The sequence below is a fragment of the Vicugna pacos genome, chromosome 13 (assembly GCF_048564905.1).
Source record: "Vicugna pacos chromosome 13, VicPac4, whole genome shotgun sequence".
NCBI lineage: Eukaryota > Metazoa > Chordata > Mammalia > Artiodactyla > Camelidae > Vicugna > Vicugna pacos.
Window position 1 is genome coordinate 42,234,010 of NC_132999.1, and position 25,775 is coordinate 42,259,784.

General features: G+C 39.9%; 1 protein-coding gene across 1 annotated transcript; it reads left to right on the forward strand.

Annotated features, from left to right (window-relative positions):
• The first annotated feature begins 946 nt into the window (after positions 1-946).
• CLSPN (claspin) lies at positions 947-25,089 on the forward strand. Its single transcript, XM_006212693.4, has 25 exons — positions 947-1,077; positions 3,208-3,316; positions 3,840-4,288; positions 4,903-5,064; positions 5,753-5,830; positions 6,151-6,223; positions 6,791-6,899; positions 7,084-7,661; positions 11,504-11,695; positions 13,292-13,590; positions 14,524-14,702; positions 14,804-14,868; positions 15,433-15,632; positions 15,962-16,116; positions 16,702-16,928; positions 17,506-17,617; positions 18,623-18,698; positions 18,931-19,034; positions 21,124-21,288; positions 21,396-21,517; positions 21,767-21,894; positions 22,218-22,323; positions 22,887-22,969; positions 23,232-23,393; positions 23,719-25,089. The coding sequence occupies exons 1-25, from the start codon at positions 1,054-1,056 to the stop codon at positions 23,827-23,829; spliced, it is 4,068 nt and encodes a 1,355-aa protein (XP_006212755.1). The 5' UTR covers positions 947-1,053; the 3' UTR covers positions 23,830-25,089.
• Positions 25,090-25,775: the final 686 nt, after the last annotated feature.

A 25,775-nucleotide genomic window follows, 5' to 3' on the forward strand; every position in this document is an offset into this window, starting at 1 on the left:
ATAAGTCAGCTTTGTTTGAACAAAGCAGGATAAGGAGAGACAGAGAATGGACTTGGAGGAGCAAAAAGATAGGAACCAGCACAGTGACAAGGGATTAGAATTGTCTGGGATTTGTCTGACTCCAGACCTTTCATTCTTTTTTCCTGACTTGTCCAAAGAGTATAGGAGTGGGATGGGTAGGTGTTTCTTCATACTCAAATTAACCTTAAATAAAATTATAAAGGTTATCTAAGGATATTCTTTGGTATCTGAGAAGTCCACAAAACTTTTCTTTTTTTTTAAATTTAAGTATAGTCAGTTTATAACATTATGTCAATTTCTGATGTATAGCATGTTTCAGTCATACATATACACATATATATTGCTTTTCATATTCTTTATCATTATAGGTTACTACAAGATATTGAATATAGTTCCCTATGCTATACAGTATAAACTTGTTTACCTATTTTATATATAGTAGTTGGTATCTGCAAAACCACAAAACTTGTATTGATGTCCAGTGGTGTTAATTGTCACCTACCAAGAAGGAGCGGGATCTAGCCGTTGCCGGCATGGAGGTCCTGGAGAAAATCCCCACAGGGGATGCCCTCCGGTGCCCAGGAATCGTTTCTCAGCTCACTTCCCTCTTACTCCTCAAATTGCGCTTGATGGGAGCAGTCGCGCTATGGCAGGGGTTAAAGGTTAAAGACCACCACTCACATGGTACCGTCTTGCAAGGCCAGAGGGTCTGGCTGCCTGACAGTCGGAACACTATAGCCTCCCCCAGCCTCAGTTGACAAGAAGTGTGGAGACCCGCCAACCCAATCTAGATTATACTTGCGCGGCTGGCCGAAAGCGCTTCTTGATTGGCAGGAAGGTGCGGAGGCGTAGCCTCATGCAGAAAGCCTCCTCTGGATTGGCCCAAATCGTCGAAGGCGGGGCCTCCACTCTAGCTGGGCGCGAAAGCTCGAACGCCGCTGCCTGGCAGGAGACGGCGGGAGCAGCCGCGACCCGGGTGAGGGAACCGGGGGCCTGCTTCGCCCCAAGCGGCGCACTGAGGAAGCCGGAGTCATGACGGGCGAAGTGTTTTCCGAGGTGAGTTCATGCACTTGCCTCCACTCGCGGCTACGTTGGCAAGGGGCCGAGGGGTGAGGTGGCGCGGGGTCGAGCCGGGCCGAGCAGGTCACGGAGGCTAGGGGCACTACAACTCCCGGCGTGCACCGCGGCGTCTCGGCTTCGCGGCCCCGTGGAGATAAACTCGCTAGCCCCGCGCACTCGCGACTCCGCTGCAGGTCTCGACGCTGGGGTCCCCGCGCTTCGGGGTCCCTCGGCCGTGTTGCTCTTGGTCTTTGCGGCGCGCGCTGCCGGCTACTAACTCCCTGCTCAGCCTGCTCCGCCCGCCCCTTTGGAGCGTTTCCTGCGGCGGGAGCTCTTCCTCTTACAGCGCCCCAAAAGAGAGGGAGGACCAGGCAGAATCCGGCCACTGGGGTGCGGGCAGCATTCTCGGTAAATGGACGGCGGGAGCCTTAGGGAGTTCGGAATTGGGTCTTGAATTGGGTGGTGGCTGGCTGGTCCCTGTCGGAACTGGACGTAGAAGCGACATCTGTTTCCAGATCTGTGTTCTTTTCTGGGGCCGGAACTAGGGTGAGACACTCTTTTGGGAGCAAAATGTAAGAGGGCACCAAAATACTCAGTAATCAAGATAATATTTTAATGCAGTCTTTTTAAAAACAAAAATTAATTCAAACAATTCCTTGATTTTAATTTGAACAAAATATCAAGCGTTTAAATGAAGGCAAGATCCAGCCCTGCCTTTGCATTATTCTGTGTCACTCACCGCACCCTCATCCCGACCCTGGTTCCAAGAAGACTTTATTTACAAAAGCCAGTGGCTGACTTCATGAGCCATAATTGGCCAATTTGATTTTTTCTTTTAATACTGCACTAAAATACCTTGATTACTGAGTGTTCCTGCCCGGGACTGTTGCTGGTTCTGCTGCAGATTGCCTAGGATAGAGTGATTAAGAGCATCGCCATGTATTTAGGCATGTGGTTACCCGAACTCAGTTTCCATATCCACAAATAGCCTTCCTGCTTTGGATTGTTCGGAGGATCATCAGCATAAACATGATGATCCTCAGTGATTCCTCAGTTTGTTATTTTTGGTTATTATTTTAATAATGATACTCAACATTCAAGTCAATTTAATCGCTGTTTGAGAAACAATTAGTGAGGACTTGTGCCATGATATATTACAGATATTAGTATTTTCCCTTTATTAATAAGTTGATTCAGAGCCCTGTGAACACCAAGGAGGTAGTAGACATGGCATCTGGGGTCAGCTTGGTCACTAACTGGTAAAGTCACCTAACATACCCACTCCTCCTTAGCTTTTTCACTTGTGGCTTTTAAAAAAATTGTTTTTTGGGGAAATTTTCAAGCATAAACAAATGTAGAAAGGCTGTTATAATGAAAATATCACCTAACTTCAACAATTATCAAGTCATGCCAATCTTGTTTCATTTAAACCCCCACCCACTGTACCCCTTACTGGATTATTTGGAAGAAAATTTCACACATGTTTAAACCACAGATACTTCACTATGCACCTCCAAAAGGTAAGGTCTTTCCAAAAAAGATAACTACAATGTTATTACCACAGCTAAAAAATTTAGAATTATTGCTTGATATTAAATACCTAGCCAGTGTTCAGATTTCTTTAACTCATACATATACTTTCAGTTTGTTTGAATCAGGATCCAAACAAAGCCTACATATTGCAGTCATTGATATGCATGTATGTATAGATCTTAATTCTATTTCCTCTCCCTTTTTTTTTGTTGCAATTTACTGTTAAAGAAACCACATGGTTTGTCCTATAGAGTTTCCATTATCTGGATTGCCTCTCTGGTGTAATTTAACATGTCATTTGGATGCAGTGAGAATCAATTCATACAGAAAAACACAATAAATGCTTGATTCTTTAAATTTATTTACCATAACTCAAAATAAAGAGTTGGTATTATACTATCCTTTAAAGGTAAATGATGTATTTTTGTTTGTTTTTTTGTCCAGTAATTCTCAACGTCATCCTATTGTTAAACCATTATATTGATTTTTTTTCCTTATTTCAGCCTGATGATTCCATGATGATTTGTGTATCTTTATGTACTTAGAGCTTTTGGTCACCTGCTGGTTAATGCAAAGTATATTCTTATTTTCTAGGTTCACCTAGAAGTCAGTGATTCAAAACTCTTTTCACAAGAAGCAGCAGATAGTCCTTCAGACAGTGGACAGGGCAGCTCTGAAACAGTTGGGCCCTCAAGTGAACAAGGTTGGTAATAGACAGTACTTTTATTTTTAGGAATAGAATGTGGAAGCTTGAGTTGTAAGTAGACTGGATTAATTTCATGATTCTCTTTTTATTAAATTATTAATGCCTAACATTATTGTTTATTTATTACAAAGGCAAAATAATAGTGCTTGTACCCTTTTGAAAATAACCATTTCTATTATATTATTGAATGTTTAAAATATCCAGAAACTACCACATTGCCTGGTAAAATGCATTCATCCTATAATAAAAGGATTTTTAACACCTGCCAAGAGGATCAGAACAGCTTTACACATTGTAAATATGTATAATTACATTTCTCAGTAAGAGATATTTTCCAGGGGAAATACTTTTCAAAATGTATTTTTAGATTTGCTTTGCTACGATCAGTTCTTAATGTTAGTTACATAATTTCACAAGGTGATCTATCACTTGGATAATTGGATATGTTTTTAAGGAGTAGTGGGACTAGGATGAAGGCTGACTAACAGTAGACCTCTAAAAAATACTTTGTTTCCTCCAGATTCAGATGAAGAGATATTCGTCAGTAAGAAATTGAAAAGCAGGAAGGTGCTACAAGACAGTGATTCTGAAAAAGAGGACACAAATAACTCTCCAGAAAAAATTACCTACGATAATGTTGAGGAAGAAGATAAAGAGAACTTATATGCCAGAAAAAATGAAAAAGTCAAAAGACTTTATAAAACTCTGGTGGACAGTGGTGAAAGTGACATCGAGGAGTCTTTGTATCAGAAAAATCTTGAAACCCAAGTGACACCTTGCTTAGAGCTGGGTCTCCCATCTGAAAACTCTGCGGACTTTACAGTTGACAGAAAGATTTCCAAAAAACCCCTATATGATAATGAAGGAACTGAAGGAAAAGCAAAACTAAAATCAAAGCGAAGACTTGAGAAAGAGGAGAGAAAGATGGAAAAAATTAGGCGGCTGAAAAAGAAGGAAACAAAAAATGAGGTACATTTAAAATAATAATTTGCTATCTCTAAGGCAGATTAACATTATAGAAAAGGTTGCTTTTAGTTCTTGAGGTGAATCTGCACTCTGAGTATACCTTTGAGTTGATTGCTTTGCACTGTAAATAATGGGGTATGTGATTTCAAACCTGTTGGTCTCTTTCTCCATTTTGGATTCATGAGGACACTTCCAAATAAATGAGTTTCTGATTTTCTTTGTGAGCACATGGAATTATTGTTTGCTGCTTCTGATTTGATGAAAATTAACTTTCATAGGAGGATTTTTTATGCATTCATCAGTCAGAAGTCTTGTTTACTAACTGGAAAAACCATCCTCAAATTTCATTAACTAGTTGTTTAATAAGCATTTAATTGACTTTTCAAAAAAAAAAACTGGACTATTTATTACGTTAGTTTTGGACAATTGCATAAAATCACAGCGTGGACTTCAAAGGATGACTGTGGGATAGGAACCAGTGAGAACGTTCTAGGATGCTGTATACTTGTTTATTGATGAAGGCTGGGCTTTTTCTGGCCTGAACCAAATTGCCATATGATGTAAAACATTGGATTTTAAAATGATTGGATCTTGCTTTTTCTTTATGTGTTATCCAGCAAGATGATGTGAAACAGCCCTTTAATGACAGTGGCTGTCTACTTGTGGATAAAGACCTTTTTGAAACTGGATTGGAAGAGGAGAGTGACTCTCCACTGGAAGATGAGGAGTCCTTGGAATCAATAAGGGTAGCTGTGAAAAACAAAGTCAAAAAGCACAAGGCAAGTAAAAGACGCCTGCAGTAAGAGCTAACTCACTGCTTCTAACCTGCGCTTTGTTTTCTAATTTACTGTTGGAACCTTAATTTTTTTTTTTAACTGAAGAAAAACAGTGTCAACTGATTTAAGTTTTTCAGCTGTTAATTCTGGAATTGTGCAGTACAAGTGGTAGACATGCTAACTTGTTTAGAAACTAGTGTTTTCACTGCCCTAATGGGAATGTTGGGGAAAAGAAGTAAGATACTTTATGTTATGTAAGAAGCAGGCAAATAATGGGTCAGAGATGTAGATTTTATAATCCTGTGGCCTCTAAGAAATGAACCTATCGGGTCTCAGAAAGGGTATCAAAGAGAAACATCAGTCAAAGCATCATTGTCCTGAGTGTTTGGAAGCATAGTTGTTCTTCCTAAGATATCTTTAGCTCCCCGAGAGTCATTGTCCTTCCTTAGGGAAAGATGTAATACAGAGGTATGAGAAACGAAGGCCCAAGCTCTACTGGAGACATCTGATTTGTTTCCTAGGCATTAGAGGATGCTGTGTGTGTAACATTTTATATTTGTTAATTACTGATTTACTATTAATGTAGCATGATGGGTTGTTGGAGTGTAAAAGCAATCTTCGAGTAAGCAACATCCTCTTGCGTCAGTTTAATTTTTCTCTGTGTTAATCCATTTGCAATCTTCTCTTTTAGAAAAAGGAACTGTCTTTGGAGAGTGGGGTCTATTCATTTGAAGAAGAAAGTGACTTATCCAAAGGTGCCACTAGGAAGGTGAGTTAGAGCCCTATGTAGTTGTCATGTTGAGCTCTTCCCAGGAGGTTGTGGGTTTCTTAGGAATTTTATTGTGTCTGTCGTATTTTCCTGTTACCCAGGATATTGCTTTGTACATAGTAGGAACACAGATATGAATTGGGTTGAATTAATTCTGAGACTTGCAAATAAATAAGCTGCTGGAGTTTATGTTGTATTGAGCTTGTTAGTGTGTACTGTTCCCTCTCCATCCTCTTTTCTTGATGAGAGGAGACTCTTAAAGGATGAATATCTTTCTGGATGATAGCATTAATGTAATCTCACTTTTTGTTTTCTTGAAGGAAAGGAAGGCAGCCAAGTTAAGTAAGGAAGCATTAAAAAAACTGCATAGTGAGACTCAGCGCCTTATTCGAGGTAATACAAACCAGTACGGTAAATATTGAGGCAAATCATGATATTTCTTTGTAAGCTCAACTTAGATGTTGGGGACTTTTGTTTTTTTAACAATCCTCAAATGAATGGATTATAGTATCAAGTTGAGAATTGATCTTGGTGAATGACCATTATTCTAAAGCCCCTAGTTCATTAGTATAAGTTGAGAAAATTTCCAGAACTGTAGTAGCAGTAAGGAGGGAGTTGTTAAATGGTTGTCTATGGCCCAACTGTATCAAGATCCCTTTGGAAACCTTTCAAATTTATAAATTCTTAGGCCCTGCAGAAATTCTGATTTGGTAGGCTTGAAATGGAGTTCAAGAATCTGCATTTCTGAAAAAAACTTCCTGGATCAGTTTAATTTCACAAATAGCTTTAAAAGCCGCTGGTCTTCAGGGAGTTCTTTTGTACTTAGATCCTCTTTTTATTAAAGGCAGGATTGTTTTCTGTTTCTGGTGATGGCTTTAGTTGTACTGTTTAGTTAACTGAATATGAAGCAACATTTCAGAATATACAGTATATATATATTTGTTTTGTTCCATTTTATAGAGTCTGCACTTAATCTTCCATATCACATGCCTGAGAATAAAACCATTCACGAATTCTTCAAACGTAAACCCCGGCCCACTTGCCAGGGAAACGCCATGGCGCTACTGAAGTAAGAACCTTTTCTTGTGATTGTAATTTTCACAGATACTCAGTTTTGAGGCAAACTCCTGATATAAAGAATTCAGATTCTTCTCTCCATGAAAACTGATTTAATTGATTAATTATGTGCTAAGGGATGAGAATGTTTCACATTTAGGGTAGTTTTCAACTCCAGCTTTTTTTCCTTTCTCTAGATCATCTAAGTATCAGTCAGGCCATCACAAAGAAATCATAGACACTGCAAACACAACTGAGATGAACAGTGACCACCATAGCAAAGATTCTGAACAGACAGTAGGTGTGGGATGTGAAATGGAAATTAATGCACACCCTGTGGTTTCAAATGAACCCCAGCTCACTGCTGGATCCGATGAGTCTTGCAGTAAGGATGTGATGGGAAGTGAAGAGCTAGAAGTTCCTGAGAAACAGGAGCAGAGTAATAATAGACCTTCATCTGGGGACAGCTCAGTGGCACAACAGGAATCCGGCTTCCTTGGGAACAAGGACAGTGAGGAGTATCAGGCTGGAGGGTTTGTGGCACCTGAATCTTGTGCCCTGGAGGGCGAAGAAGGCCTGAAAAAAACAGAAGCAGATGAGAAGGTGGAAGAGCCCAGCCAGCAAACTAAATCAGCAGCAGTGGTGGCACCTGAAAAAGTGAGGCGGTTCACTGTGGACAGACTTAAACAACTGGGAGTAGATGTTTTCGTTAAGCCTCGGCTGGGTGCTGACAAAGATTCCTTTGTGATACTTGAAGAACCTGAAACCAACAGAGGTAATCCTTTGTATCGTGGGGAACTTCTCTAGAGTGATTTATTGTGGCAGCTTCCTATTATTTGCCACTGTGGAGGACAGAGAACACGGGAGAAACAAATAATCACACATAGGCTTATCCTACAGATAAAACAGATGCAGATAGACTCTCACTGAGATGCGTTTAACAGGGTATCAGAATGTTCTAAACCTTGTTTAAAATGGAAACCTGTTGATAGTTAATGTACAGAAGAGGGTACATTACTGTCATGTTATGGTATGACACTGGCAAAAACACTATTCAGTTTTTCATAGTTAGAAACATTTTGGTTCAGCAAATTGTCTGCAAAACTGAGTTTCTTTTTTTTTTTTCACTCATTCAACAAATATTAAATAGTGCACTATGTGCAAGATGCTGTAAGGCATTCCTGAAGAATCTGACATTTATTCTAAACTTAAGCTACTTATACTTTAGCAGGGGAGATAAGTATGTAAATAACAGTAATGCAAAAGAGAAAGTGGTGACATCTTCTATCTTGAACATGTGTCACTGATAATTGAAAAAATTTAAATAACAGAGGAAAGGGAAGAGTATTCTTTTCTGAAAGAAACATTTAGAATAAAGTACGGAAGTTCAGAGGAGGGATAAATTTCTTATAATAGGTGGTTAAAGGAAGGCTTGAAGAGTAAGTGGGTGCATTGCCTCCCTCCACCCCCGCAAGAAAAGTGGATGGATTTACTTGTTCACTACCTTCTCCTCTGTGCTTCGAGTAGGGATCTTCTGGCTTGCTACCCACTCTATTCCCCATGCTTCCATAATGGATGATACATTGTAGGCAACCATGTTTATTGAATGAATGAAAGAATGAATGAATGAGTGGATGAATGATCCTTCAAGAGAGAACTCAAGTATTACCCACATTGGGCAAACTTCTGACTTGTAGGTAAAATTGGGTGCTCCCCCCTCTACGTCAAGGCAGTGTCATATGATAATTAAGAGCGTAGGCTCTGTAGCAAGACAAGGATTTGAATCTGGACTATGCTATTCACTATTTAAATTTGAGTATGCTATTTGGTTTCTCTAAGCCATCTCTTTTAAAAAATGAAATAATAACACTATCTTGTTCACAGGGCTATAGTGAAGATTTGTTGAAATACTGTATACAAATGGATCGCTTAGAGAAACACTCAAATGGTGGCTGCTATTTCTATTATTAGTGAAATTATTTACATCAGGACCCTCCATTAAATAGCATGTGATTGGCAGGTGCTAGGTCAGCCACAGTATCTGGTGCATAAAATATGCTCAGGGAGTCTTTGTTGATTGAATGGGTGGACTTTGTAGAAACGGAGAGAAGGACATTTTTGGAAGAGACAGGAAGAGCTCTGTGTGGTGCATGTTGGGAGGATGTGTGAGCCAGTTTGACCAGAGCAGGTGGTGGGTGGAAGGGTTCTATAACAGAATTAGCGCAGCTCCATTAGCAAAGAAGCATGGGAATAAGCTGTTGCCCAGAACAGGGAGGGAAAGTTTTGTTGTGTGGAACTACAAGTTATGTAAACAGCCTCAGACTAAGAGATGGGGAAGAAACTTTTTTTGAGTACTTACTATACTAGACACCAAAATTTTGTTGTATGAGACTGGAAGTTATCTGAAGTCTTGGACTGGGGAACAGGAAAGGGAAGAAACCTTTTTTTTGCATACCTACTACATTAGACGCTGATAGATTTTTTATTAGTTATCTTTCCTAATTCTCATAGCCCCAGATATTATTTTACAAATGAAGAGACTGAGGCTTGGAGAGATTGGGTAACTTTTCCAACACTGCACCTGGCTTCCACAGGTAACTAGCACAGCGCCTGGCACATAGTAGGCACTTGTTTTTAACTCAGAATATGTTTTCCTTCAGAAATAATATTTGGCATGAAAGTTGGGTTTCCAGACCTGCCTGTTCCATAATATATATGAAGTTAGAATCAACATTGATTCATTCATGCAATAAACTTTTATTTAACATGGTGTTGGTGCTGTGTATACAAGTAAGATGTGGTCTCTGCTCTCAAGGAAATTAGTCTAGTGAGAGTAACAGGTAGGCAAACAGACTAACATACTGTTGGATGCTAAGCACTGTGCATATTTTGAGCCTGGAGAGAGTACCTTGCAGGGAGTCAGGGAAGCTTCTGAAGGGAGCTAATACCTGAGCTGAGTCCTGAAAGCTGAGTACAAGATACCAAGACAGAAAGGTGAGGAGGGGGCTTTCTTGGTGCAGGGGACAGACCTGCAAAAGACACAGAAACAAGAGGAAGCACAGGGTGCTCTGGCTAGCTGAAGTGAAGATTGCGAGGGGGTTGGCGGCCAGAAGCCAGGTCATGCAGGGCCTTCAGGTGGAGACTTGAGCTGGAGCAGAGACTTTTCACTTAGAGAGGAGATGAAGGATGCTGGGAAAAGACTGATGGAAGGAGAGGAGCTTGAACAGGGATTCTGTGGTGAGGGGGGCGGTGGTTGAGTCACGTAGTAAAGGGCAAGGAAAGTAGGTGCTCTAGTGGGCTGGGGGACAAAGAGTTTTGAGGGCCTTTCTCCAGAAGAGTGAAGGCAACTCCTGACCTACTCCTATTTTAGGTCCTGAGTAATCTTCCTCTGCATCCATTTCTTTTATTCTCTTGGCACTGCCTGTTTCTGTTACCTTTCTACTGCCACTGCCTCTTGCTTCCAACCTCACTGAACTGCTATAAAATAGGATGCAGACTTAACAGCTTCTCTCTCTACTCTTTGGTTTGCAATGTAAATATACCATCCTTTGGAGTTGGATTTTTGCTAATAAATAATGTTAGGTACTTAGAATAAAAAGGTGTCCTTCCAGTTCTTCTCTTTTTCTGCTAAGACCCTCTAGGGAATGAAGAACCACATCTAGATGCTAACCACAAAACTACCAAAGTATGAGGTGATTGCATTAGAAAAAGAACCTAACTTGGAGTATCCTGGACATTTTATCATGCAAGAGAAGGCACAGCATGTGAAAACAGCCAGCATCCTTCAACCCCAAAGGAGCTTTTCTTCTTTTCCTTTCCTTTTTCTTTATAACTGTCAGTTCTCTTATAACAGATGACTGACTTGTTAAACACTGAGTAGGGGATGGTGCCAGGTGACAACTGGCTAAGTGAGAAAGGAGAGTTCTGAGGAATGGCATGGGGAAGCAGGGAAAGGCTCTATTGGCATTAGACCACTGAGCTCACTACTCCCAGTGTGTGTGTGTGTGTGTGTGTGTGTGTATACACCCATTTGTTTACAAGTTGAGTGTGTGGTACAGGGACCACCTGTAAGTAGGATTTCCTTTCTAATTGTACTGATTATATCAGCAAAAATTTCACCTAAAAACTTTTGCAGTCCTGATGCCAAGTTACATCACTGACTGTTTTGATTATTATTTTCTTTTTCCATTTTTAAAATTGACCTTGCTTGTGTTTAGCGAGATTGCTAATGATATGCTAAGAATGATATGCTTAAAATAGGAATTTTGTAAAGGGAGACTGAAACCCATGAAAAATTAAGCCTTTGAATAGCTAAGTATGGTATTTTTTCTACCAGTTTAATACATTTTTTTAAAAAAATTGCACATATTTAGAAACTTCAGTTGTAACTGTCTATCCTAAAAGGAGATTTGAAGTGTATTGAGGAAGATAAGTTGCAGCAATCTATTAGTTTGGGTTAAGTTATATGAATGGGACATGGGTGTTAGTAGCAAAGGAGTTTTTGGTGTCTCTGTATATTTTTTCCCCTACAACTTTATTGAACTTAAAAAACTTAGCTTGTAATTCTTAACTGGAATCTTAAAGACAAATTGACATACTTGTTGGCTTTTGGTTTAGAACTGGAAGCCTTGAAGCAGCGTTTCTGGAAGCATGCTAATCCAGCAGCCAAACCCAGGGCTGGTCAGAAGGTGAACGTGAACATCATAGTGAAAGATGTGGGCACTGATGGAAAGGAAGAGCTAAAGGCAGATGTGGTTCCTCTGACTTTGGCAGCTGAGAAGCTGGATGAAGCAAGCCACACAAAACCAGGTATTAGAGTTCTTTTTTTTTTTTTTCCTTTTTTCAGGTTGGGGGATGCTTCTTTCTTTGCACTCTGACAGATCTTCATGGCTGCTGAAGAGCCCATAATGCAAAGTTGTAGAGCCTTTTTCCTTGGAGACTGGACAGCAGTATCTCTAGCATGATTCATGTGTAGCATTGCCCAGATGTGTGGGGTGGGTAAGATGACTTTATTTCTGAAAACAGCCTTTGTCTTCTGATTTTTAAAAAATCCATTGTAGAAAATACATAGGATAAACAAAAATCTTCAACAAGTCTCTATCAGAGACATCTTTTATAACCATGTTATATCCCTTTAAGCCCTTTTTGCATGTAGTTACATGTCTTTTTAAAAAACAAACAAATAATGATAATAATGCAATCATACTATGCATTCTGTTTTGTAATCTATATTAGGGACAAGTCTGTTGTTCCCACTCCCACTTTGAAAAAAATGTGTAATATATCACACAGAAAATAATTAAAACACTGAGAAAAAAGTGTAAAATGAAAAATTAGTCTCCCCAAAGGCAGCTGTTAATTTTTTGTGTGTCCTAAGAAAATTCATATGCATATACCATTGTGTGTGTGTGTGAAAGAAAGACATGGAATACTGCTGCTCTAGGTGCTTGACAGTAAATAACATTAGTGACCTTATTTTACATATGAGGAAACTGATATACAAAGCATTTAAAGGTAAGTGGTAGAACTAGCAGCCTAATCCAGACTACCTAATTCAAGAGCGCAGATACATGTATTGCATTTGAGGGTTTTTAATAGCTGTATAATATTCCATTATGCAAATATAACACTGATTTGTTTAATTGTACTCCTATTAGTGGATATCATGTTTGTTCCAGTTTTTGGTATTTCATATAATATTGTATCCTAGTATCATACATACGTTAGTATATCTGGATGCAAAATTCCTCACAGTGGAATCTGTGAGTCAGATTTTGATATATGTGTCATCCCACTGTCCTTCAAAATAGTTGCACCAATTTACACTTGAATCACAGTGTGTAATAGTTTGTTTCTTTTTGTTAATAATCATGGTTATCAAACCACCTCGTTTTTGCCAGAGATACAAAAAATAGTATTTCATTATTTTGATTTGTATCTCTTTAATGAGAAATGAGGTTAAGCATTATTTTTAATTTGTTTATTAACAATATATGTTCATTTTTCTGTGAACTACCAGTTCATATTCTTTGTCCGTTTTACTCTTCAGTTGCTTCTCTTTTCCTTTAATGTAGGTAAACGTATCAGTATTTTCCTCCATGGCTTCTGAGCCAGAGACTTTTGAAGTCCCACTCCCTTCACCACTTTTTTGCCCTTTTTAATAATAATTTTATAATCTCCATGTAATATATTATCCCTGAATGTAGAACATAATCATGGAAGTTCTATTTCACACTCAATTCATAGTCATCCCCGTTTGTTAAGATAACAGAAACCTAGAATACTAAGGTCCCTGGTTTTCCTTTGGGATGTGTCTAAACACTCTGGAGTTGCCTGAAATGCACACTTGCACTGTTGTAGTGTGTAGTCATTTTGTTTAAAGTATTTCTTCATATTTCTCTTCAGGGGAAAAGCTTCAGGTGCTAAAAGCTAAACTGCAAGAAGCAATGAAACTCCGAAGGTTTGAGGAACGCCAGAAGCGCCAAGCGTTATACAAGTTAGATAATGAAGAAGGATTTGAAGAAGAGGAGGAGGAGGAAGAAATGACGGATGAGTCTGAGGAAGATGGAGAAGAGGAAGGAGAGGATGCGTTAGAGGAAGAAGAGGAGAAAGAAGAGGAAGAAGAGGAGAAAGAAGAGGAAGAAGAGGGAGAGGATGCGTTAGAGGAAGAAGAGGAGAAAGAAGAGGAAGAAGGCAATCGGGAGGTTTCTGGCAATTATGTGATTTTGTTAAGTAGGTGGTGATGAATAAGGGAAAGAGAAAATCAGATTTGAATAAGAGTATAGTGAGCATGTTAGTTATATAAGAGATTTCAGGGGTGGAGATAAAGGTAGCTCATATGTACCTTAATCTTAGTGCATTCAGTTTTGTCAGCACCGTGGAACACCTGGTGTTACATGTTATATATATTTAGATTATATTATATCGTATTATAATATAATGCTAATCCTGAAATAGCTTTGTATTAGTAGATTTTTTCTTTGTTGTTTACTTAGGTTTCTCTATTCAGAATAAAAAGCACTTTTAACCTTGGCCAGGTTGAGGTCTAAAATAAATTCTCAGATAGGCTGAGATCTTCATGAGTTAATTTTATTCTTCATTCTTCGCTGAGGAGGGTATTTTTGTAAAAGGGCTTCTTGCCCTTGTTCCATAGTATTGTTTTCCACCTCAAGAAGACAGATGATTGCAGGATTTTGGGTATTAGAAAAAAGAAAGTCTTCCTTGTTTGAATGCTGGTGTCGTTTGAAACACCTGGTTAATATCTAACCCTGGGTGAAGGAAGAGGAAAGCCATGAACTGAACTGGACAGGATACAGTCTGTGGTTGGTCTGAGGTCAGTAGTTGTCCTATAATCTCAGGCTAATCATGTAACCTCTCATTGATTCAGTAAAATGATGATCCGGTTCTTCTTTCATAATCTTGTAGCAGTTTTGGGAGGGTAAAAGGTAAAACAACATAAGTATAAAAGAGCTCTAGAAGTGTCAGGGGAAATTATGTTAATGGTTAGACGGAGCTTCCTTCAGGTTTACCTCTTTAGATTTATGATGTGACTTGTAAGCAAGCAGCCGTATTTCAGACTAACAGTGTGTTTGTTCTGACTTGTATTATTTTGTTTTTGGGCGGCGTGGTTGATGAAGATTGCAGAATTCCTTCTCGGTAGTGAAGAAATAGAAACCAAAGATGAGAGAGAAATAGATAAGGAAAACAATGATGGCAGTAGTGAAATTGGCAAGTCAGTTGGCCTGCTCTCCGTTCCCAAGCCTCTGTCATCAGATTCTACCTTCCTTCTGTTTAAGGACAACTCTTCCAAGATGGAGTAAGTAATTCTCGCTAAGGAAAGATAAGATTCCCTGGTATTTGCCCCTCTAATAAGAAGCAGAAACAGATACTCAAATAATTTACCTTCTTATTTGGCAGTTACTCTCCTAGTGAAGAAAAATCAGAAACAGATGAAAATTCAGGCAAAAGGCCTAGCAAACTAGGTAAGTAGTGACTCTTATGTAGAACTTGACTTCTCTTTGATCCTCCAGCTTTGATACTTAAGGACCACAATTCCATAAGGTTCCATTTTTTGAACCCTAGTAGACTTTTCCCAGTCTTACATGCAGCAATGACAGGAATTTATGAAGTAGAATATTTTTCTTGGTCCAGTTTTTGAAAACTTACATGCAGTTTCTTTACAGTTGACTATGGGCATATAATAGGTCCTTAGTGAGTGTGTTGATTGAGTGAGACATGAAACATTTCTATCATATGTAGATCAAAGAAAGATGTACAAGTGACTGGATAATGGAGAGTTATCGTAGGCATTAGGCAAGGTGAAAGAAGGACAGGAAATTTCAGGTGTCACTTAGCTCAGAGGGATAAACCCTAATTGTATAATGCCATCTTAGTACTGTAATTTACCTTTAACTTGATGTTTTGGAACATGTAACTTGAGAAACGTGCCTATGGATCTTACTTGACAGTTTCATTCTCAACTCTTTTCCTAAACAAACCTAACTTATTTCTGGAATCTTGCGCTTAAGGTATTTCTCTCTCTTTAGATGAAGATGATTCATGCTCGTTACTGACAAAGGAGAGCAGCCACAATAGCAGCTTTGAGCTGTTAGGCTCCACAATTCCATCCTATCAGCCTTGCAACAGACAGACAGGCCGTGGGACCAGTCATTTCCCTACAGCAGGAGGATTCAGATCTCCTTCCCCGGGGCTATTTCGAGCCAGTTTGGTCAGCTCAGCTTCTAAGGTAAGATGGTAATGGTTTTCTAATCTCCCCCTCCTTTTGCTTCCCACACTGCTAAATAAAGTGTGTCCAAGCCAACAACTCCCACCACATTATGTATGTTCGGTTTAAAAAATCCACCCTCTTTGTGTATTGAAAACAAGCCTCATCCAAGGTTCGTACTTTCTTAACGGTATTTTTCTTTATGCTTCTCTTGGCTATGCATTGTCCTCCTCAACTGCAGTTGCCTGAGAGTAGATTAAATTTTACAGATAGCAGCTTCTGTTGTTGTCATGACAGTGAATGACATTTGTGAAATGTTTTGTTTTTGTTTGGTTTTGTTTTGGTGCCAGAGTTCAGGAAAGCTGTCTGAGCCTTCACTTCCCATAGAGGATTCCCAAGATCTGTATAACGCCTCCCCAGAGCCTAAGACACTTTTCCTAGGAGCAGGAGACTTCCAGTTCTGTTTAGAAGATGACACTCAGAGCCAACTGTTGGATGCAGATGGGTAGGTAGTTTTATGTTTCTGTGGGTGGAATGGTGCTGAGTACTGCTTAATTTTGTTTAAAAATAAAGTGAGCTTCTGTCACTCCATCTGTGCTTTCTCTTCTGAGAAAGAGAGGTGTACAGACTGTTAGTATTACATTCTACAAGTTTGAACAAAGTCTCTCTAGAAAATAAAATGTAAATAGCCTTGCTGGCATTCTGATCCTTCAGTTTCTGCCTAGTTTGAAATGCACAGCTCTCATAAGGCCATCGAATTTCCCCATATCCATCCTAGTACGTTAGGATTGTTGGGTGGGATTGAGAATTGACAGATCCGTGGCACATTACAAGGACATAACACCAAGCCCTACTCCGGCACCATCTCAAGCCAGAATTTTTCCTTTAGCCTTTACCTTTTGAATAGCCTTTATTCTTTCATAAGCTTCCCCTTCCCTCTTTAGATTATCACAAGGCTAAAGTCTGACTCTTTTGTCTTCTAGTTTGGGATTCAGCTTCTAACTTTGGTATTGGAAATGAGTTCAGACTTTTTCGCCCACTACTTTGTTTTCTTCTAGAGAATTTTTTACAATCTTCATTGGGCTTGTAGGTTCTTAAATGTTAGAAACCACAGGAATCAGTACCAAGCTTTGAAGCCGCGATTGCCATTGGCCAGTATGGATGAGAACGCCATGGACGCTAACATGGATGAGCTGTTGGATTTGTGTACTGGAAAGTTCACATCTCAGGCTGAAAAACCTCTGCCTGGGAAGAATGACAAGAAAGAAAACATGGAGGAACTTCTGGATCTTTGTTCAGGAAAATTCACTTCTCAGGGTAATTATCCAACAGAGAGCGTCGGGCTCACCACAGCCAAATATCTCAAGTCAGTGTCCTTGAAAAGAAGCCCCATACTCTCAGGTGAAAGGTTCACAGAAAACAGAGCTGGGGTGGATTCTTGTATGTACGTTGAATTCACTACCTAGCTCCTGACATTTAGAGATCCTATGTTCCTTGAGTGGTAAAGTGTCAACTTAAAACTGCTTTAGCTTTGGCCGTATGTCTTGTCATTTATGCTTAATGTATGTGGAAACCTTAGAACGGCGTCTGCTGTATAGTAAATTCCATATAAATGCTAACTTATTATTTCCACATGCACACTCCTCTCTCCCCGCCATCCCTGCTAAAATGTAAGCTGTCTAGGAGCTGGGATTTTGTTTTGTTCACTACTGTCTCCCTGCTGCCTGGTGCATAGTAAGCCCTAAATAAGGATTTGTTGACTGAATGGATGGTGAGCTCTTTTGGGCAAGCTTACCTTAGAACTGTGTTGAGCTGGCATGTCTTCTGATGGCTGGGGAAAGAGGATAAAGCTGTCATTTCTTGGTGACAGATCCTTTTCTTTGTTGTGATGTAGACGTCTCCACTCTGGCTCCATCAGAGTTAAATAAGCAGGAGAAGGAGAGCAGCATGGGTGATCCAATGGAAGAAGCACTTGCTCTTTGTTCAGGCTCTTTCCCAACAGACAGGTGAGTCTCAGTGATGGGAGGGAACTTGGGAAGTCCAGTCTTCTGATAAAATCCTGGGGCAGGTTCCCTGGGCTTAGCAAGAGCTGGTCAACTTCATAGCTTCATATCCTGTCTGAGAGTCTTACAGTGGGTTTGAGTCTCTATTTGCATAGTAAGGGAATTATAATTCTTTCATTTAGTTGGTGGGGAACAGGGTAAAAATGGGCAAGAATAAGCACATGAAAGTGCTCAGCATCACTAATAATCAGGGAAATGCAAATCAAAACCATAATAAGATACTGCACAGACCAGTTAGGATGGCTACTATAGAAAACCCCAGAATATAACAAGTGTTGGTGAGGATATAGAAACATTGGAATCATTTTCTGCTGTTGCTGGGAATGTAAAATATAGTGAAGCTGCTATGGAAAACAGAATTGCAGCTACTCAAAAAATTAAAAATAGAATATGATCCAGCAGTTATTCCACTTCGGGGTATATACACAAGAAGTGAACAAGATCTCACAGATATTTGTGCACCCGTGTTCATGGCAGCATTATTCACAACAGACAAAAGGTGAAAGCATTCCAAGTGGATACATACATACATTCGTAAATACAAATACTGTATGACACCACTTATGTGAGATACTTAGAGTAGTCAAATTCATAGAGACAGAAAGTAGAAGGATGATGGCCAGGAACTGTGGGGAGGAAGGAATGGGGATTTGCTATTCAAAGGTTATAGAGTTTTAGTTTTGCAAGATGAGAAGTGTTCTGGAGATTGGTTGCCTAACAGTGTGAATGTACTTAACATTAATGAACTGTACACTTAAAATGGTTAAGATGGTAAACTTTATGTTGTGTGTATTTTATCACAATTAAAAAAAATTTTTTTAAGGCAAGATACCTTATTTTCTGTTTCTTGAAGAGAGGGTCGCTGCTATTTCAGTCCTGAGTTGGCTGACCGTAGTTGCTTTCAGCAGCTTATTTATTGATTTGCTGATTTGCTGATTTGCATTTTAGGGAAGAAGAAGGTGAAGAAGAGGAATTTGGAGACTTTCAGCTTGTCCCAAATGATAATGAATTTGATAGTGATGAGGTGAGGTTGAAGGAAAAAAATAATCATAACTGCACTCTATGTATCGCTGCTGTGTGGTTTTTGTTGTTGTTGTTTTTGTAATAATCTGAGTTCTTGAGAATTCTGTTTGGCATGTTATCAGAAGCAGTTTCCTAGAATGAAACGTTTGGGCAGAAGTTTATAAATCCTGTCCTAAGTGAGGACACGTTTTTATTCTGTTTAACTTTGCATGTGATACTGTATGATTTTGTAGGATGAACACAGTGGCTCTGACAGTGAAGAGCTGGCCCTGGAAGACCATGACAATGATGATGAGGAAGAGCTCCTGCAGCAGTCTGAGAAGCTGAAAAGGCAAATGTAGGTGTTACGTTCATTCCTTCAGTTGCAAGAAAGTCCTCCTAACGGTTGAGTTGTAGCTTGCCACCATTTTACCTACATTGCTGGTTCTATTTTTGCTTTTTGTGGTTAACACAGATCAAATAAAATCCTTTTACTTGGTATCTCTTGAGTGTTCAAAGATGGTCATGTCCTCAAATGATTTCTATTATATATATCCCTAGTTCTTCAGCTGTTTCTCACATGACATTGCTTCCAGACTCCTCACGTATGGATGCTGTCTTATCCTCAGGTGTGGTCTGATTGCTGTTCTGTAGAGTGGTACATCCACGTCCCTTGTACTGCATGCATACCACTGGCGAAGTAACTAAAGATCATAAGACCTGAGTCACTGTAGACCCTGAGGATCTGGTAGACAACTAAAATTCCCCATGTTTTTTTTCCTATGAATTACTGTCATTCCAGGTTTTCCTCATCCTAGTCTTGGGCAGATGACTTCCCCTTTTTTTTTTTAATGTTTTGTTTTTTGATCGTGAAAGTAAATCATTTGTTTTGGAATATTTAAAAGAATACAGAAAGATACAGATAAAAAGTCATCTGTGCCCACCATCCAGAATATTTGTGAACTATTGGTGGTGGTTATTGCCTTATAACTCTTTTGAGGCATGCATTTTTATGTAGTTGACATCTGTACAGTTTTCTTGGATATACAATCTTGCATCTTGCTTTGTCCTCCACTTTAGCATATCCGTAAGCATTTTTCCATGACATTAAAAGTTTTATAAAAACCACTTTAATAGGTATTCAGTATTTTATTGTGTGTGAATGACTTTTGGAATTCAAATATAGGACATCATATTGATCCCTATTAGATTTGTTTTGTTGTTTTTAGCCCATCATTCCATTCTATTACGATCAGTTTTGGGTTCTAATTTGTCACCTGTCAAATTAACTATCTCATATAGCTTTGGGTCATTTATAGATTTTTCTAAAGCAATGATTCTTTCTTCTCCCTCTCTCTATTCTTTTTTTTTTTTTTTAAGTATAGTTAGTTTACAATGTTGTGCCAATTTCTGGTGTATAGTGTAATGTTTCAGTCATACATACACCTACATGTATTCCTTTTCACATCCTTTTTCATTATAGATTACTTCAAGATATTGAATATAGTTCCCTGGGCTATACAGTATAAACTTGTTTATCTATTTTATATACAGTAGTTCATTTAAGGCAATGATTCTTAAACTTTAACTACAGAGTCCTTTGTTTAAATGAAATCTTAGAAAGAACGACAGCCAAAAGTCGAACTGCTCACAGAGAGTAGATGGGAAGATTGAGAAGCTTAGTGGCTAGTGACCCCTAAAGGAATTCTTCAGGAACCCTAGGATTTAGAGGAACTCAACTTTAAAAATAATAATGTGAAGTCTTTGGTAAAAATCAGCTTTCAGAAAGCTATCAAGCTTCTGCCACTCATGACCATAGATAGCATGACTTTGAACAGGGTGACAGCAGATTTGTTCTCAGTGTGAGCTGAAGTCAGAGAAACTAACTAGCAGTGGTTTTGATTACCAGTTACTAAGCCTCAGTCATACCTCCAACTTGGGGGGGTCAAGATTTGGTGGGCTGTAAGAAGACCCCAGTCTACTTATTGCCTTTCTGTACTATCTCTAGTCTGTCTTCTTAAGCCGGTAAGTGTAAATACAAAACAAAATAGTTTGAACCTACTGGCAGGTATGCCCCGAATATATAGAGGAGATTGAGAGTCCTGGCTTAGAGTCACCAACCGAGGTTAAATCTAGGCTCTGCTGCCTCCTAGCAGTGTGATGATTGGTAAGGTGTTTACTCTCTGAGTCTCATTTCCTTCAACTGTAAATCTAAGGGAATAATAATATCCCTTCCCGAGAGAATGCAGTAATGCCCAAAAGCACAGCTACTGGCACACGGTATGTATTAGATAATAGACTTCTAAATATTATAAAAATGTATTGTTATTGTTAACTTAAGCTTTTTGTTGTTATTAGAGATGGCTCTATGTTCTGTTTTTCTCACTGCTTCTATATTGTGTGTATATTCATTGTTGCATTTTCTAATCTTCAAAATTGTTTTCCAGGAGACTGAAGAAATATCTGGAGGATGAGGCAGAGGTGTCAGGGAGTGACGTAGGAAGTGAAGATGAGTATGACGGGGAAGAGCTTAATGAATATGAAGAGGATGTAATTGATGAAGTGCTTCCTTCTGATGAGGAACTGCAGAGTCAAGTCAAGAAAATACACATGTCAGTATCCCAGCAGGCCCTTCTGAGTAATGGGGTGTATCTTAAGGCAGGCCCTGTAACCAGCCAGAGTTGTCCTGGTTTTGAACACCACATTTCTCCTGTTATAGGAAAACGATGTTGGATGATGATAAGCGACAGCTACGTTTGTACCAAGAAAGGTACCTTGCCGATGGGGACCTGCACAGCGATGGACCTGGACGAATGAGGAAATTCCGATGGAAAAACATAGGTATCTTGATTGTTGCCTTTAGAAGCAAATGGTAAAAGGTACATTTTTGTCCAATTTAAGGCAGCAAGTGGAAATCAAAACTCTAGTAGGCTGTTTTGGAGGACCTGGCTGTGACCATTAATTTCTGTTTAGTGGATGGGGAAAGTTTGTGTCAGTATATGGTAAATCAAAAGGATTCATTTGTGTCTGTCCAGGCACCCTCTCCTACGGGGATTGCAGAATGCTGATAGCCTTAATTCTTTGCCTTAGATGATGCTTCCCAGATGGACTTGTTCCACAGAGACTCTGATGATGATCAGACTGAAGAACAGCTTGATGAGACAGAAGCCAGATGGAGAAAGGAGCGAATTGAGCGAGAGCAGTGGCTTCGGGACCAGGTAGGCAGCCTGCAAGACATTCCTCTATTCCGACTCTAGTTATGAGGGTCACCTCAGTCACCTAACTTGTTATGTTAGCTTCAAAATCTTGGGCAACGCATTGCTCTCCCTTTTAATCCTTGAATTTTCTTCTGTGCTTTGGGAAGGTTACCATGGGCAGTTCTATTCATGTTTCTGTCCAAAATTCATTTTTTTAATCTAAAGCAACAAAAGGTTGCAAAAAGGAAGACAAATGATATCCCAAGTACTTTGGCTTCCAGGTTATGCTAATTATTTGGGGAAACTGTAGGCTTCTGCTAATGCTATCTGATTTTTATTTCCAGGCACAGCAGGGGAAAATTGCAATTGAGGAAGAAGAAGAAATTGGGGAAGACAGTCAGTTTATGATGCTGGCCAAGAAAGTTACAGCCAAAGCTCTGCAGAAGAATGGTGAGCTCTTGGTCCTCCTCAGAATCTAGCCTCCTAGATTGTTAGTGCTGGAACCCTGGCGGTGACTCCAGTCTTCAGGGGCTGTTGCAACTTAGTCATGGACCTGTGTCTAATATTGTCTTAAAGGGGCCCCTCACAGGTAGGAGAGAGACAGTGTGCTTGGATCTTAGACTCTTGGGCAGTGGATATTGTAACTGTGAGTATATGCAGCTGGTTTTGCATTATATTCTAAGACAGCTCAGAGGAATGAATTCTGGCTTCTTTATTTAGTTGGAATTTGAACCAAGGTATATCTAACCCTAGAGCTGAAGCTCTTAAACATTTCTCAACACTCTTGCTGCTCTTGTTTTTTCTCATTACTACTGTTAGTCAGTCAGTAAGTTCAGCTGAGTTGTCTGTCTTCTTACAGCCATTTCCTGTAGTTCAAGTCACCACTGTAACATAATCAGAGTTCCTTTGGCTTTAGTTTATTGGTTTAGTTAAAGGCTTCTTAGCTTATTTAGTTTTAAAAGTAATTCTACTCAGCTTTGCCCAGAACAAGCCTCTCTGTCTTTTCTTTTCAGTCAATCGCACTGTGGTTATTCAAGAATCAGAGTCTTTATTCAGGAATCCTTTTGAAGCCATCAGGCCGGGAAGTGACAACCAGGTTGGCTGGGGACCTTGTTAGCCTGATGTCATGATCTGCAATGTTATAAAGGCCCAGGTCAAGTTAAGGGAGTGCTCTGTCATTAGGGGAGGGAAGGGCTGCAGGAAGTGGAAGCGGATGTCAAAGGAGCCTGCTATTGGTTTTCTACTTGAGCAGGGTAGGGCTGCGTGCCCTTAGTACCTGGCAGAGGCATGGCGGGCCTGACTTCTTACTCTTTCCTTGGCACTTGGAATTTGATACCAGATGACTCTTCTTTCCTCAGCTGAAGACAGGCTCACTGCTAAACCAGCCCAAAGCAGTGCTTCAGAAACTGGCTGCCCTCTCTGACCTCAACCCCAGTGCTCCCCGAAATTCAAGAAACTTTGTCTTCCATACACTTTCTCCTGTCAAGGCTGAGGAAGCAAAGGAATCATCTAAGCCTCGGGTAAGGAATTTGAGAGCTGATTTGGTGATTCTCCAAAGTAGAATGAGTGAGTGAATGAATGAATGAATGGATTTGATTTGATTTGATTCCAAATATATATGTATTTCTGGCTTAAAGGCTTATGCTACAGTGTTAATCTTGCACTCCCAATAAGGTACAAGGGGATTTCTACCCCCCACTAAATAATCAGCTTTGAAACTTATATGGAAATTTTCTTTTTTTTCTAATCATCCATGGTTTAACTATGAGCTGCTAAGAGTTAATTGAAGCTAAGTACTTGTATGAGAGTCATGAGCTGGCTCTGTCTCTTTTCTCTGCTCTCTAGGTAAGGAGAAGGGGTCCATCTTTAATGACATCCCCTTCACCTAAGCGCCTCAAAACAGATGATAGCACTTCAGGATCGAAGCAAAGCATCTTCAAATACTTGGAAAGCTAACACCATCAAGGATGCCTCCACCTGTGTTGAGACTTCGTTGGGAAGTATCTGGCATTGAAGGTTGAAATTGATGCTCACATGGATGATCCCCTCTTCCTTCATAATCAGTGCATTAAGACTAAGGACAGAGATTCCAGTTCTTTCCACTGCATGCACAGCTCTGGACATCTCTTCCCTTTCCTAGTATTATTTCCTGGGTTGGCCACTAACTTAATTCTGCAGTGTTTACAACATTGACTTATGGAATACTTCGGTATCCTCCATTAAATATTTGACATTGTATCCTAGCAGCTTCCTGGGTTGATACCTTTTGGTGAAAGGGGTGGTTGGAGGAAGACAAAGTGTGGCATGACAGAAACTTACAGAAAGCAGTGAATGTCAGTACCAGAATGACTTCTCCACATCCCTAAGATCTGTACCGTGGTGACCAGCACTCAGTGAAAGAGAGACTTCTAAGAGGACCTGGAATCAACAGATGAACTGTTATCTGAGTCTTGCCCCTTCCATTTGCCTTTATGCCTCTTCCCAAGGCAGCCTCAAATTTCCAATTAACCTTTGCTTCCTTTATAATAAGAACTCAAACTGGTACCCAAGTACCAGTTACTTTTTTGTATGAGTATGAACATAAAAGGTTACACCCAGTGTCTGTCTACATTAGATATTTCATGGGGCATGGGGCAGAGAGCTCTCTCCTAAGACTAAATTTTCTATTTAAAACACTGTTGCTCAAGGACCTCCCTTCTCATTCTGACTAGAAGAAATATAACCATTATTTATTGCATTCAACTGGCTTGAGTACATTGCTCTGACCAGTCAGAGGACAATTTAATATTCCATTACTTATTTTGAGAGATCATTGTAAAGTGTCATCAAAATATTAAGAGGATTGCCACCACTCCCACTTTTCTCTGAACTACCATGAGGCTCTCAGAATTTTAGACAGATTTCTTTTTTTTCCCTCAGACCCAAGTGTCACTGCTGCCTTGGAAAAACATTCCATGTGAATACTGTGGTTTCACTATCAGGAGCTGGGCTTGGGAAGCTGAATGAATTATGCCAGTTTTTTATTGGCAGATGAGGAATACCAATTTAATTGATGGAATTAGGATATAGGTTTTCTACAGCTGTGACTAATATGCAAGATGCTCACTTGATGGAATTTATGTTTGTATATTTGTAATCTTATAATGGGGAAGATGTATATAAAGATGTTTTAATATGTATCTAGTTCTTCAATAAATCCCAGTGCCTTGAAGGCAGGATTTGCTGTCCAGATTGAATGCTCATTCGTAGGTCAGTGCCTGTCTAATGCTGAGTATTTTGTTTTCAGGGTTTCTTTCTCGCAGGGAAGCCCACTGGGCCCGCAGTGAGAGGCTGCTGCGGTTGTGCCCTCACTGGCTTCTCAACATGGTGAATCGATCACATTAACTTACCAAGTGGTTTGGGTTCGGTGCAGGGGAGGAAAATTTACATAAGTAGTACCTGTTGTTTTTAACCCTTTGATTGGCAGCCATGGGTCCAAGGTGAGCATTACTGCCCCTCCCTTTGAGCTCTCTAAATAGTGCCCAAGCCCAGGCAGCCCTTGCAGGGCAGTAGAGAACTAGGGAGGAGGGCTGGATGTTTCTCCCCTCTTGCTTTCCCATATCCTTTTTTTTGGCAGGGAGAGATGAAGAGGATTGGGATTGACCACTGAAGATAAGAAAATCAGTGCCTGAGAAATTTAGGGAGCAAGTGGCTTCTGCTCTAGGCTCCAGAAAGAAAGCATGCTTTGGAGGAAGAAAAGCAGTATCTTAAGCTCTGGGTGCCTTTTCCCCACGCCAGTGTAGCTGTCAGAAGGCAAGCCAAGCCTTGACCTTGGTAATGAGATTGAAGTGGAAAGCGCTTCCTGACCCACATGCCCTGTGCCCAGAGCACTGAGCCATCAGCTTCAGCTCCACTCTAATGAA